Source organism: Myotis yumanensis, unplaced genomic scaffold (assembly GCF_028538775.1).
Source record: "Myotis yumanensis isolate MYYU_CA2020_CCGP unplaced genomic scaffold, mMyoYum1.0.hap1 SCAF_9, whole genome shotgun sequence".
Classification (NCBI taxonomy): Eukaryota; Metazoa; Chordata; class Mammalia; order Chiroptera; family Vespertilionidae; genus Myotis; species Myotis yumanensis.
In genome coordinates this window covers 69,419,123-69,434,794 of record NW_027223760.1, presented here as the reverse complement: position 1 = coordinate 69,434,794, position 15,672 = coordinate 69,419,123, and the positions used below count along the sequence as shown (strand labels likewise).

General features: G+C 38.7%; 1 protein-coding gene and 1 pseudogene across 5 annotated transcripts in view; one reads left to right on the top strand and one right to left on the bottom strand.

The window, feature by feature from the left end:
• The window catches only part of PTPN12 (protein tyrosine phosphatase non-receptor type 12), a 99,865-nt gene that overhangs the window by 31,774 nt on the left and 52,419 nt on the right, over positions 1-15,672 (top strand). For 4 of the 5 annotated variants that reach the window (XM_070424571.1, XM_070424570.1, XM_070424569.1 and 1 more), the window contains exon 2: positions 14,353-14,461. In XM_070424571.1, the coding sequence (XP_070280672.1) occupies positions 14,353-14,461 (109 nt within the window). Of the gene's footprint in view, positions 1-11,553; positions 11,633-14,352; positions 14,462-15,672 lie in introns of those variants that run through there. The other variant, XM_070424568.1, reaches the window with a different exon arrangement.
• On the bottom strand, positions 10,812-11,611 carry LOC139016654 (LRP chaperone MESD pseudogene; annotated as a pseudogene).

Genomic DNA, 15,672 nt, shown 5'->3' with positions numbered 1-15,672 from the left:
AAATATTAAAGTTTAGACTTGATTCTGATCTCTGTGTAGATTGATAATGGAAGGATTGGGGAGAACATCAATAACAGTTTCCTTTGCCATTCTAGAATTTGGCCCATGATTTATTTTGTCTAATGCAATCTAAATAAACTTGCAATGTACGTTAGAAATTGTTTTCTGAGTTTTTAAGCAGGAACTGGGGCTGGTAATGAACAATGTGATCTTAACTATCCTACTCAGGTAAAGTACCAAATTCTAGAATATACACAAAAAGGGATCAAAATCTTCTTTAAGGACAAAAAAATTTGGCAGTATTTGAATGTACAAATAAATATATTTTGGTATTTTCTAGTTTTAAGAAGAGTTCAGCTAATCTGAGGTAGCTAATTATAATTTTAAATTCCTCATCTGTGCATAAGGAATATAGTCAATAATATTGTAAAACTATATATTGTGTCAGATGGATACTAGTCTTATTAGGGTGATCACTTCATAAGGTATATGAATGTGGTCACTATGTTATATAATTAAAACTAATATAATGTATGTCAAGTGTAGTTAGAAAATAAATTAATTTTTAAAATTCCTCATCTATTAATAAATCTTACATACTCATTTCAGTTTTCACATATTTAAAGGCCTGCTCTATGGTAGGTGTGGTATAGGGTACTTACACGATTTAACGAATATAAATGCATTTCTCCTGACTCTATTCCTTGACACATGGATTCTTTTCTTTTTAAATATGTTTTTACTGATTTTTAGAGAGGGAGGGTGGGAGAGAGGGGGCGAGAGAGAGAAAGAGAGGGAGAAAGATAAAGAAACATTGATGTGAGAGAGAAACATTGGTTGCCTCCCATATGCACCCCAACCAGGGATCAAACCTGCAACCTGGTTATGTGCCCTACCTGGAATCGAACTCAAGGCCTTTTGGTGCATGGGACAATGCTCAACCAACTGAGCCACACCAGCCAGGGCCAGTGTTTCTTCAGTCTTTTTATTTTTAATTCAAATGACAATGTTATTGAAAGAAAGTTGTTACCTATGATTCTATACTAAAACAATTGTCTTTCTTCTAGGGCAGCGGGTCTAGAAAGTTAGGGCCAAGTTTGGGAGATGTTTACTAAGGTGGACTAATCAGAACTTGAAACTTATTGGATGTGAGGGGAAGCAAGTGCCTAGATAATAAGGGAGGAAAGTCCAAAGCTACTAGGAGGTTTTAAAGCCTGAATGGATAAGGAGGGCAGGAGTGCCATGAAAATAGAAAGGGACCTAGAAGCATTTGAAAAACGAGATGAATTTATTTTTCTCTATTTATGTTTTAATTTCTGTTGGTATGTTCAGTAAGCAGTTTGAATTTGGAACTGGAACTGAAGAGAAAAGTCAGGACTAGAAGTAGAGATTTTGGGATACTCAGAAATGTAAAAGTTAAAGGCACAATAGGGAGAAGAGAAACTTGCTAAAAGATGAAATCTGACGAGAGAACAGTTCCAGAGAACACCAATGTTTAGAGGCTTGTAAGAAGAGGAACCAGAAAGGACTCATTGGCTGGTGAGAGAAAAAGTAAGAGACAGTTGTTTCAATGGAATCTAAATCTAAGAAAGGAGTTAAGTACTCATCTGTGTTTTAAAAAGAAAACTATATGGTGTGGTTTTGAGATTTAGATGCTTTTTAAAGGTTATTGGTAACTTCATAAAGTACTTTCAGAATGTTTTCAGAGGATTCAGGGGTTAATGGTTCACCAGGAAGTGTAGGTTTCTCTTTAAAAGTTTGGTCTGTTGACCACAGCTTAGTGGTAGTCTGGCCAAGCAAACCATCATTTATTTCCATATAGTGGTAATATGTATGTATTGAGCTCTCAAACTGCAAAGGTGACTCTTCCTGTGCTATATTTGTTTTGGCAAAGATAAATATGAATTCTGCATGCATACTATTAACTTGGGAGGCTTCTTTGCTTTATTTTTCAGTTGGACAGTTGATACTAATATGTTAAAGCTGGAACTTAATAGTCTCAATTTTACTGTATGTTTACATACATATTAAGGAATGAGATTAGTGATGGATTGCTTTGGACTACTTTTTTAAAAAATAATTTTTTTAAGTTGATTTCAGAGAGGAAGGTAGAGGAAGAGAGAGAGGAACATTCAATGATCAGGAAAAAAAATCATTGATCAGCAGCCTCCTGCATGCCCCACACTGGGGATAGAGCCCGCAACCTGGCATTTGCCCTGACCAGGAATCACACTGTTACCTCCTGGTTCATAGTTCGACGCTCAACCACTGAGCCACACCAGCGGGGCACTTTGGACTACTTTTGAGAGTTTGGTTTTGGCATTGGAGTCTGAAGGCTGAAAGGGATTATAGTGCTTTTCTTTTCTTAAATCAAGACACCAAACCAGATGAAAGGTGGCATAGTCAGGAGCCATAGTTTTAATACCCAGATTTCAGAATTTCTGAGCAATTTGCTAGATAGACTTGGAAATTGTGGAACCACTGGTTTCATGAGTTAAATGGTTAGAGGGGCATTAAATAGATAAAGATGATGATGAAAAGGATGAAAGAGAAGGTGATGGCTTTGTGAATAGGAACAAATGGAAATAAAATAATCAAACTCAGGAGCACTTTTCTCTTTGGTATTAAATATAGTCAGTTCACTAAAAATAATATATATGACAATATTTTTATTGTTCTCAATTCAAATGCGATTCTACTTTATTTCCATAATAATATAGCATGGAGAAAACTTGGGTTACACCTCCTAACTTATTTTGATCTTAGAAAACACTATACAGAAATACTTTTTTCCCCAATCAAAACAGGAGCTTTAAGAAAAAGAAAGAAAGCATCTGCTTGTTGTCTAGGCTGTTGAAAAAATCAATTAAACTTGTTGTGAAATTTTTATATTACCTTTTTCCTTTTAGTTTTTATGCTTCCCCATATTTGTTTTTAAATATGTTTGTAGAACAAAATTTTATTTAGATATATATTCTCTAAATTAAAGTTTAATACTGCACTCATTCAGGGAGGATTATAAAACAACTGTGTTGAGACCTCTTTTGCTAGTGGTTGATGGAATTGAACCCCAGCTTTTCTGACTCAGAGCATTTCATTGTGCTCTGACTCATTACTACTTCATTGTGAAGTAGTATGAAGTGTAAGAGGGGAGGGGAAATAGTTTCTTAAATATACTGGTCAGTTCTGATTTGCATCTGTTTTCTCTAAACTGAGCATTACCACCTGAGAAGACCTAAACAGTTTATTGATGCTATTTGTCACGGGTTATGCTGGTACTAGCTGGTATAGTAGAAAAAGAAGGTAGGGCCTGGATCTTCAGGGAATTCATGCTCTGTCAGGGGCACTATGTGCATATATGAGTAATTATTGTACATTGGGATATGTCCTATATTAGAGATGTATTTGAAGAGCTGTCATTAGAGATAAAGAAACATTTTTGGAGGAAGTGGAAGATGGAGCTGATGGGTGCTAGTGCAATCTCAGGAAATGTTTCAGCAAGATGATTTCTATATTGAGCTAGAAGAAAGCAAGGAGTTTGCTTGGCAGACTACTAGGAAAATAACTGAAGCATTGAAATCAACATGAACAAAGAAAAAAATCATTTGTTACCCAAAGACCCATAAGATTGGCCCCTATTTACTTCAAATTATGTTCTTTTAACATCAGTCCTGACTTAGCTTCATATGAGAATTCACAACCATGCTTTTCTGCAAAAGAATGGCGGGCAAGTTAGTCTGTTATGCAGCAGTAGGTAAAGTGTGAGCAAAGATAAAAATATGAATTTTGAGAGGACAGTTGCATATTTTGTAATCAGAGGTGGGTGCTGCAATTGCATAGTTGATAGACCCTTTGGTTATTTTAGTTGCTTGTAATATTATTTAGAGATATGCATATCCTATATAATAAAACGCTAATATGCAAATCGACTGAATGGTGGAATGACTGGTCCCTATGACAAGTGGAATGACAGCTCAACGTAGGAGCTGCCCCCTGGTGGTCAGTGCGCTCAGCCAGAAGCCAGGCTTATGTCTGGCGAGTGCAGGGGAGGTGGTGGGAACCTTCGTGGCAGCACTAAGGAGCAGCGAGCCAAGGGTTAGGGAGCAGTAAGCAGGCAGGCGATAAGGAGTGAGGGGTCCCGGACTGTGAGAGGGCACAGGCTGGGTTGAGGGACCCCCCCCTCCACCCCCATTGCATGAATTTCATGCACCGGGCCTCTTGTTTTTATATAAATATGTTTTTAAAGATTTAAGAACAGTCAGAATGAGTATGCTTTTGGTGGAAATTTTACTCTGATATTACTACTTGTTGCTATTTGGATTTTACACAGACTTTATTTTAGTTTAATAATTATGCAATTTGTGTGGTAGGGTTAACTTAGTAGTATTAGATTGAGTGGCTTTGTGATGTAGGACAATTAAATATTTCAGTTATCAAACCAGATGAATTTATTCATTTAATAGTTACTATTGAATGCCAACTATGTGCCCGCCCCCCACCTATTAAAATTCCAGATTGACTCAGTAATTGCCTTAGAAAATTTTCAGAGCAATAGCAAAAGCATGCTATTTTATGGATTAGTTATTGTTATATTTTGCCTATTGTAACTCTTAGGCTTAAAGTAATTACATTTTTATTTCCTTTTAAGGTACAGTTTAAGATTTGTATATTGTGTGCATATTTACTAAAAGTATTGTCTTATGAAACTCATACTGTTTAAGTGTTTTGATATTGAGGAATTTGGGGCAGTAGTGTGTGGACTAGTAACAGAGCATGGGAAGTCTTGAGCTCCAATATTTAATTTATGTATATCCCATCTTATTACAAAAAGAATTTGAGTTGGCTTAATTTCCATTTTAGCTCTATTTCTTTTGGTGTCCCTTTCTTTTCTTTGTCCTGACTTAAAATCTAGCCAACAGTTAAATTTAATACTTGTCCCTGCCTAATGTGTTCTGAATTCTAAGTCTGTTCAGTGACTGAAGAAATTTAGATCTTTTTTAGAGGTGAAGCTAACACAGTTTGCTGATGTATTGGATATCTAGGGTGAGGGGGAGGTAAGTGAAGGAATGATTCCTAGCCTTGAGTAACTGTTGAATGGTGGTACTATTTGGAGGTTTGTGATGCCCATGAGACACTCAGTGGACAATACATTAGACAGCTGTTTAGAGAGATTCAATAAACATCACACAACATGTTCTCATTAGCTTTGGTTGTTAGATAAACAGTGAAACTTATACTCTTTTAAAGAACTTAAATCTTGACACACAAAGGGTACCTTAAAGAAAATAGTCATACTGCGTGTGACTTTTAGAGGCCTTTGAGTCTCTGTTTACTGATTTAGGTTTAAGGGAATAAAATGTTTTGTCTCTTAAGAGACAAAGTGAAAATAATTTGTTTGGAATTTTGAAACTGAATATTAAACTCTGTTTTTGTTTGCATCAAAAATTCTAATATTAGAGACATCTCTGTGACTTGTCTGAGAAGGCTCAAATAATTTTTAAATTTACCCATTTTTAATGTTGAAACATGGAGTTCGGAGTGCAGACTTTTTTCCCTGTGGGTTCTTGTCCTCATGAAGTTTGAAGAATAAACTCACAGACAAACGGCTTCTTTAATACAAAAATGTAGAAGTTTTTTGGAAGCAGATACAAACTCCATCTGGGCAGGGGTGTCCCCAATGGGAAAAGCCTGCTTTCTCTTTCTCTAATGGGAAAATAAAAAAATCCCCTGCCTCATGTCCCTTTGTCTCCAGTTTATATATGCTGCAGTTCTTTGTTTGAATCTGACCTTTTTTAATTGGTTCCTTTTCTTAATTTGGGACACACATACACATACACGCACACACGTTTTCCTCTTTGGTCATTCTGTTACATAGAATTAGTTTCAAAGCTCAAAGCCCACGTGGTGTCTCCCATTTTCTCACCCCCTTATCTTGCTGGTTGGAGTCACTTCTGATTTATCTTATGGTTTTCTCCCAGTTGTGCTGGCATAGAAAGCCTTATCTTACAGCTTTCCCAGCTGCTCAGGTCAGGGCTTCTTTTGGTCTAACTTATGGTCACTTTAACTACTCAGGCCAGAGATACCCCTGTCTGTCCTAGGTTTATGGCTGTTTAATTCCTCAGGCCAGAAATGTTTCCATCTGCCTGGACCCCTCTTCCTGTGGCATTTCTCTATCCTCTGTATAAGGAAGATAAGCACCCTGGTGTCTTCCAGTCTCCATTTATGTATTCTTCTCCTATGGGCCCTCCTCATTCCTAAAACTCGGCAAACCTTTCTAATTAAGCTAGCTAACTAACCCTTTCAGTGTGATTTGTATTGCATTGCATACTGGTTTATAAAGTCCAATAAGATAGTCCAATGTCTGCCGTCAGTTTTATAGTCTGGTGGGTGAGATAGACAATTACTGAAATACTTTTCACAAGTGGTAATAGAGCAATCTAGTATTGACTACTCTGCTGGAGGCTGAGGGGTGGTTAAGAAGGGTGGTTTAAGCAAGGCTTCAGAAAGGAAATAGCACTCTAGCCAGAGTCCTATTAACTCATCAACATGAGTAAAAATTGTGAAACTCTGATGTAAAAGGGTGGAGGGGTGCTTGTGGTGTTGGTAATTCTATAGGGCTGAAGCATCAAACTCTAAGTAAGAGAGTGCTATAAAAAAAAAAGCTAGGAAATTAGACAGGAAACATTCAAAATATGTTGTATTTAAACTGAGGAATTGGTAGTTTATCTTGAAGATGATAGACACATTGGAGGATTTATATGTGTGGGGCTAAAATTAAAACTATCATACTTGTCTTTTAGAACAGAAACGCTGAGATACAAATGAAATTATTTAAGGGGGTTTATCTGATTTTTTTCAATACTTTTAAAGGTAAAATTAATTGAAAATGTCTTCTTAAAATTTTATTTTCCAATTACAGTTTATATTCAGTATTATTCTATAGCAGTTTCAGATGTACAGCAAAGTGATGTACTTTACAGAGTGGTTGGTGGCCCTATACATAGTTATCTCGATATTATTGATTACGACATTCGTATACTTTGGGGGGGTGGTGCTCAGCCCGGCCTGCGCCCTCTCGCAGTCTGGGACCCCTTGGGGACGTCCGCCTGCTGGCCTTGGGGAGGGGGTTGTGGGAGGTTGGCCAGCCAGGCAGGGACTGCAGGAGGGCTCCAGGGCGGATTCAGCCTGTGTTGCCCAGTCCTGATTGATCAGACCCCAGCAGCAAGCTAACCTACTGGTTGGAGCGTCTGCCCCCTGGTGGTCAGTGCACGTCATAGCGAGCGGTTGAGTGGCCTTAGCATATCATTAGCATATTATGCTTTGATTGGTTGAACGAACAACCAGACACTTAGCATATTAGGCTTCTATTATATAGGATGCTGCAATAAGTAACTTTGTACATACATACTTTTCTCTGTGTGCTGTTTATCTAGAGGACAAATTTATAGAAGTACAATTCCTGGTTTAAGGGGTCATGTTTATTTGTAATTGCCAAATCACCTTTCTAAGGGTTATGCTAAAATGTTCTTTGTTACTAGCATTTAATGAAGTTCTGGTTTTCCCATGCCCTCACCAACAGTTCATTTGCTTTTAGATACAATTTCCCTCCCTACTACACTTTGAGAACTTTGCCAAAGAAAGCAGCATCATAAATGTGAGGAATTTTACTTTGGCATTTTTTTCATCTTAAAGGGAAAAAAGTGTATTCTTGTTTTGGGCCTCTACGATTGTGGTGATAAAGTTTATTAGTTTTTCAAAGAAAACCTAAAGGCTCACTATTTTATATATAAGTGCCTATTTGTAAGATTATTTCAACTGCTATATGTTAAAACTATATTATAACAAGATTAAGTTAAGAATCTTGAAAGTTCTATGATTTTTAAAAAATATAGACATAATAGTCTTAGTTGCTTAAATATCAGCATCACAAGTAGCAAAAGTAAAATGGTGAAAAAGTTAAAATGTTACTAGAGTTTTTCATTTCATTGGTATTTGATAATTTATTGAATAGTAAAACCAGAATACCTTCAATATGTCTTTAAGCCTGGGAGAAAGTAGGCTCCTGTGAAATTAAATTTCATCAATGTAGTTCAGCAGTGCATTTAAACAATTCACAATGCTGACTTTCAGTGCTTCTGAAAGCAGGAAGTGTATTACTGACACGCAGAAATATTCCAGCCCATAGAACATCCCCTTCTGCCATATGTGGTAAGAATTTGTCACTAACTCACAAACCACTTCTGTAATGCAGTGAATAAGCAGAATTGGTCTTTGTTGGACATTTCCAATTCAGTATGTGAAAGAACTTTGTTTTGTAGTGTCTTATAAGTAATTATTAGCTTATGCTTTAGAACGAGCCTGGCACAATCATTAATGCTCAAGGTTTAAGACAGAATAAAGAAAATTACACATAATCGTTTAGGCATGGTTTTATTTGTTTGTTTTAATTTTAAACCATTTCTTTTTAATTTTCTTTTAGAGTTGATATGCATTATTATATTAGTTTCAGTTGTACATCCCAGGGATTGGGCATTACATAATTTACTAAATAATTATTCTGATAAATTTTGTACCCATCTGATACATAGTTATCTCGATATTATTGATTACGACATCTGTGTACTTTGCGGGGGTGGTGCTCAGCCCGGCCTGCACCCTCTAATAGTTATTAGAATATTATTGACTATATTCCCTATGCTGTACTTTATATCCCTATGACTATTTTTTTACTACCAGTTTGTTGTTGTTGTTATTGTTATTGTTTTTTCAGTGTCTCTGGATCTATTTTGTTCATCAGTTTATTTTGTTAACTACCAATTTGTACTTCTTAATCCCTTCACCTTTTCCAACCACCAAAAATCTCCTCCCGTTTGGCAACTGTCAAAATGTTCTGTTATCTCTGTTTCTGTTTCTTCCTTTGTTTTTTCAGATTCAATTGCTGATAGATGTGTACTCACTGCCATTTAATTGTTCATATTTTTTATCTTTTTTTTTTTCCTTCTTCTTAAAGAAGACACTAACATTTCTTTATTTTTCCAAGCTGGTAAATATGTGTTTTTGGAAACATTAATAGCAGCTTCATCTGAGACAATTGTGGCAGCAGTGGTTAGGCACAGACCTTCCATTTGGTGCCCTTCTTCTTCTTCTTCTTTTTTATTAATATATATTTTATTGATTTTTTTACAGAGAGGAAGGTAGAGGGATAGAGAGTTAGAAACATCGATGAGAGAGAAACATCGATCAGCTGCCTCCTGCACACTCCCTACTGGGGATGTGCCTGCAACCAAGGTACATGCCCTTGACTAGAATCGAACCCGGGACCCTTGAGTCCGCAGGCCTCGGCTCTATCCACTGAGCTAAACTGGTTAGAGCGGTACCCTTCTTTAACAATGGCATTTTCTAACCATGTACATATGCTATTTTGTTAAAAATCACAGTGGGAGGTTTTTACAAACAATTTTAGTTCTTAAAAATGACACTTGTTTATAAATTCCATAACTCTTAACAGCAAAATCCGACATTAACAGGTAGGGGATCATGTGAATACAATACAGAAATGCCACAAATTTAGGCATTTTATAAAAGAAACATGTTTACAAATGAAAAGAGGTTATGCCACACTCTGTGAAGGACTCAGCTGATTCCCAATTTACACCTTTTAAAATTGTCACATTAAGAAGAACATAGGAACCTCATCACCAGCATACTGTTTCCTAAATAAGGACACAGAACAGGATCCCTGAACTTCATAGACTACCTAACAATTGAGTTAGATGGTCTGAGGAGTTCTCTTTAATTCCAAGAAATTCAAAGGAAATACTTAACATCTCCAAGTTACATTATTTTCTGTTCTCTGCATTTTTTGAAGATGTGAGATTTACACATCCTGGCATCCTGATTGGGTATTTAAATACCAGAGTTCCATGCAGTGCTCCCATGGCAAGTTTTAGTTTCATAGTAATGAAATGATGTTTTTTGCAGTGTGAAGAGCCTGATTCAATTAAATCAAGTCTTAATGTTTGTCTACAGCGGTTCTCAACCTGTGGGTCGCGACTCCTTTGGGGATCGAGCAACCCTTTCACAGGGATCGCCTAAGACCATCGGAAAAACACATATATAATTACATATTGTTTTTGTGATTAATCACTATGCTTTAATTATGTTCAATTTGTAACAATGAAATTGGGGGTCACAATATGAGGAACTGTATTAAAGGGTCGCGGCATTAGGAAGGTTGAGAACCACTGTGCTAGAGCTATCTGTGTCTTTCTTTTCTTTTTGTAGCTTTGTTGAGAACCACTGGATTAGAACCTAGCATCCTTCCAATTAGTAGAAAATAAAAAGCACGGACACTGTAGGACATGCCATCATAACAGGTGTATTGACGGGGTGGTGACACAACACTAGAGACTCCCCCAAATGTATTCATTTGTTTTTAATTTTTTTTTTTTTAACAGAAAGGGAGAGGAGGAAAAGAGAGAGAAAAACATCAGTGATGAGAGAGAATCATCAATTGGCTGCCTCCTGTATGCCTCCCGTTGGGGATTGAGCCCGCAACCTGGTCATGGGCCCTTACCGGAATCAAACTGACATTCATGGTTCAGTGCTCAACCACTGAGCCACACTGGCCAGGCAAGAATCCCCCAAATTTAAATAGGAAAAAGCAACAGTCAAGTTTTCATCTAAAGTGATTTTATAGTAAATCTGAATTTGGCAGTGTCCAATGTTAATACAAAACCTGTCTTCCTACTTGAAGCCTTTCAATAGTAATTCTTACTCTGACCACAGACTGGTCATGTGGCAGGTTCTCTCTAGAGAAAACTAGAATTCTGTCCATTGTGTGGTTTCCCACGCCCACCCCACCCCACTAGCCCTGACTGAGCTCTGTCCCATGAATTCCAGGCAGAGGCCACAGCTGCCCTGTTACAGGTCTCTTGTTTATTTTCAGCTCCATTGCCTTCCTTTGAAAACTGAGATTTTGGGTCTCCCTCCTTCTTCTCCTTGCCATTTTTTTGCTTTGTTTTTTCTCTTTGCCTCTTCCTCCTTTGCTGATGACACCTGTCCCTCCAGAGTGACATCAGCACCCCTGCTCTGACTGACCAAAAAGTCCTTGATCTTCTAGGCATAGCTCCCATCACACGGCATAAAGATGGCAGGGTCTGATCCATGATGAATGTCTGGATGTCATAGTTGGCATTAGAAAGGCTGCCTTGCCAGAGGCTGGTGATTTCCTCCCTCTCTTTCTCCCTGGGGCTTCCTGATATGGTGACAAACATGAGAAACTTCCCTTTCTCCATCATTTTAAATATGGTCTTGGGCTTGCTTGGGATATCTGTGAGAAGTCCAGAGGTACTGAGGGTCTTTTGTGCTCTGGGAGGTCTCCTACTTCTAGGTCATCATCTTTCTTCCACTGTTCCAGAAGATGTGCCATGTTCGCATCATCATAATCATAGATATCCTTGCAGGGAAATGGGCAAGCCTCTCCAGGCTTACCAGCACAGACCTCTGCCTTATGGGCCCCTGGCGGCAGCAGCAGATCAGAGGCATAGAGTAGAAGAACCATGGCCACCATGCTTGCCACACTGACAGTCTTAGGGAAGTCAGCTGACATCTTAGGGGAGCTCCCTTGCAGGTAACTAACTGCTTTTCTTCTGCTACTTTGATGATTCTCTTTGTCCTTATCTTTTACATTTTAATTATGTGTGTTGGTGTGGGCCTCTTTGTGTTCATCTTGTTTGGGACTCTATGGTTCCTGCACTCGTATGTCTATTTCATTCATCAAGTTAGGGAAGTTTTCTGTCATTGTTTTTTCAAATAGGCTTACAATTTCTTACCTTTTCTCTTCTCCTGGCATCACCATGATGGGAATGTTGGCATACTTGAAATTGTCCCAGAGGTTGCTTATACTATCTTCATTTTTTTAAAAAATTTTTTTTACATTTTTCTTCTTGCTGTTCTGATTGGATGTTTTCTACTTATCTTACAGATCTCTGATTTGATTCTCTGCTTTATCTACTCCACTGTTGATTCCCTGTAATGTATTCTTCATTTTAGCTAGTGTATCTTCATTTCTTTCTTTTTAAATGTATTTTTATTGACTTCAGAGAGGAAGGCGGGGAGAGGAGAGAGAGACATTAGTGACGAGAGAGAATCATTGATCAGCTGCCTCTTGTACACCCTCTACTGGGGATCGAGTCCGAAATACAGGCATGTGCCCTGACCCCAAATTGAACCATGACCATGACCTCCTGTTTCATGGGTCCATGCTCTACCACTGAGCCACACCCACTGGGCCTCATATCTGACTGGTTCTTTTTTATGTTTTCTGCTCTGTTTTATGTTTCCTACTAGAGGCCCAATGCACGAAATTTGTGCAAGGGGCTCGGCCCTCGCAGCCCCGACTTCATCTGGAAGGTCATTCGGCTGTCCGGTCTAATTAGCATATTATGCTTTTATTATTATAGATCTCACTAAATTCATCTACTCTTCATTGAGCATCCCTATAACCAGTGCTTTGAACTCTGCATCTAATAGTTTGCTTGTCTCCATTTTGTTTAGTTCTTTTTCTGGAGTTTTGTTCTGTTCTTTAACTTGGGTCTTTTGTCTTCTCATTTTGGCAGCCTCCCTGTGTTTGTTTTTATGTATTAGGTAAAACTGCTATATGTCCCTAGCTTGGTAGAGTGGCCTAATGTAGTAAGTGTTCTATAGGGTCAAGTGGCACAGTCTTCCTGATCACCTAAGCTTGGCACTCGATGTACCCCCCCCCCACCCCCCCACCCCCCACACACAGTGTGGGCTGTGTACACCCTCATGTTGTAGTTCAGCATTGCTTTCTTTTGTCACCTCAATGGAAGGGATTGACACCTAGGCCGATTAGCTGCCAAGACTGGCTCCACCACTGTGGAGGATCAGCGGGCTCTGATGCCGCTGAGTCTGCTCCTTGAGTGTGTTGCTTGGGAGGTGGTTTGGTTATGGTGCTTCAGTGTGGTTTGAGTCTGGCTGTGCTGGCTCTGGGTCATCCTGGAAGATTGCAGGCCAAGGTCAGCCTCTGCCTGTGTTCTGCCCAGGGCCACTCAGTATGAGCTACAAAGTGATCTGCAGGTGGCTGCTACTTGTGTTGAGCTTGGAGGCGCCCTGGCAAGGCCCAGCTGCAAACCAAGGCTTGCTGCTGCTAGTTCAGGGCTTGGGGCCACTTAGCAAGAGGTATGGGGCACACTGAGGCCATATGCTACTTGTTTGAGAGATTTTAGGAAAATCTGAAGCATGAGTCAAGAACAAGTCACTTGTATGGAAAAACCACTGGAAACAGCCTTGGTGGGCCTGAAAATTGGGTGCTATTTGGAATATTAATCACCAGGGCAGGGCAAACTTTGTGAGCCGGGTTGATGGAGTCTCAGATAAGATGCCTGTCTGACAGCTCTGTGGGGGGAGGGCTCATCAAAAGAACAGTGGCCTCTGCCAGGACTTCTTTTTGGAAGAAAGCTGACCCCCCCATCTCAGCTCTTGCCCTGATGCCAGACAATTCAGTTCCTCCCCATATGTCTCCGGTGTCTTTCAAATTGTTGCCTCAGCAATGGAGCTCAGAAGGAGGGAGTCAGAGTAAATCTTTGTGCAGACCTTTTAAGAAGAACTGCCTGGGACTCCAGCCACCCTCAAACTCCCTCATTCTAAATTCCCCTGGTTTTTATAGCCAGAAGTAATGTGAACTTCTCTTTCTGGCACTGGAACCCTGGTCTGGGGGGCCTGGTGGAGGGATTTGTGCATCTGAGATATACCTCACAATTTTTATCTAGCCCATTTCATGTCTTCACCCCTTCTACCAATCTCCATGGGGCTGCTGCTTTAATTCCTTAGTTGTAGGACTTCCATTCAGCCAGATTTCAGGTAGTTCTGACTGATAGTTGTTTTGTAGTTTAGTTGTAATTTTGATGTGGTTGTGGGAGGAGGCAAGTACGGCGCTTACCTACGCTGCCATCAAAGGGAAGTCTCTAGGCATGGTTTTAAAACTTGGTTTTTGAAACTCCCTATTAAAACAAATATAACTTGAATAAGTTAAGGACTGAGTTAAATGTTCTGATTCAGCTTATTAATGGTTTCTTTAACTAAAATGACTAAGTTATTCTAGTTTTCTTTCATTGCTACTTTGTGATATTAATCTTTTGTTTGCACTTAATAAAAATCATCCTTGGGGTTAATTATTAAGGGGTGGTGAGATACTGTAAACTTTGGGAAATGAGTTATGAGGAATTGGAGTTAGCAAAATTCAGTGAAGAATTATTTGTAAATCATTAAAAACTTGAAAATATTAATGTTTTTCTAAACTTGAATTTTCTTTTTCTTTTGTATTTTAAGCGACTAAGAAGATTGTCTACCAAATACAGAACAGAAAAGATTTATCCCACAGCCACTGGAGAAAAAGAAGAAAATGTTAAAAAGAACAGATATAAGGACATACTGCCATGTAAGTTTGAAATGCCCTTCATAGAAATGGAAATGCTAATTAGCAATTTGTAGCCTACACTAGTTTTAGTTTTTCTAATGAATTTGAGTATTAATGAGGTAGTAATTAATCTCTCAAGGTACACTACAAGATAACAATTTGATTTTGTGCTTCTTGTTTTTCCTTCTGAGTAGTTTTTGTTGTTATGTTTTTTATTGTTTAATTTTCTAAGCATTACAATTACTCTGGTACTAATTTCTTTTTCTTTTTTATATGTTTTCATTCATTTTAGAGAGAGAGGGAGAGAGAGGGAATATCGATGTAAGAGAGAAACTTCACTTGGCTGCCTCCTAGACACCTCCTACCAGGGATCAAGCCCACAACCTGGGCATGTGCCCTGACCAGGAATTGAACCAGCAACCTCCCTCTGGGCCTGGGATAGTCAACCAACTGAGACACACCAGTCAGGGCTTAACTTTCTTTTAAATACTGAAAAATCCAAAAATTTTGTGGATTCCCTATTCAAAGTTATTTCATTAAAATAAAATAATATAGGCCCTGGCCGAGTAGCTCTGTTGGTTAGAGCATGTTCCTGATGATACACCAAGGTTGCAGGTTTGATCTCCTCCGGTCAGGGCACATACAAGAAGCAACTGATGAATGCATAAATTAGAACAACATATTGATGTCTCTCTAAATCAATAAATTAAAAGTAAAATAATATAGACAGATACTTCAATAAAACTGTTTGTTTGTTTGTTTGTTTGTTTGTTAATTGTCACTTGAGGATATTTTTCCTATTGATTTCCAGAGAGAGAGTGGAAGGGAGGTAGTGAGAAAGAGAGAAATATTGATGTGAGAGAAACACATTGATTGGTTGCCTTCCACATGTGCCCCAAACAGGGCCGAGAATCAAACCTGCAACCCAGATACATGCCCTTGACTAGGAATTGAACCTGTGACCCTTCGGTCTGCAGGCTGATACTCTAGCCATTGAACAACACCAGCCAGGGCAATAAATTTTTTTAAATGCTAAATTATTAATTTTTATTTGTTGTTTATTCACAATTAGAACCTTTGTTGAGCCCTGCTGATGTGGCTTAGTTTGTTGGGCGTTGTCCGGGCACCAAAAAGTTGCTGGTTTGATTCTCCGTCAGGGCACATGCCCAGGTTGCACGCTGGATCCCCCGTCAGGGTGTACAGAAGGCAGCCAGTCGATGTTGCACTTCCAC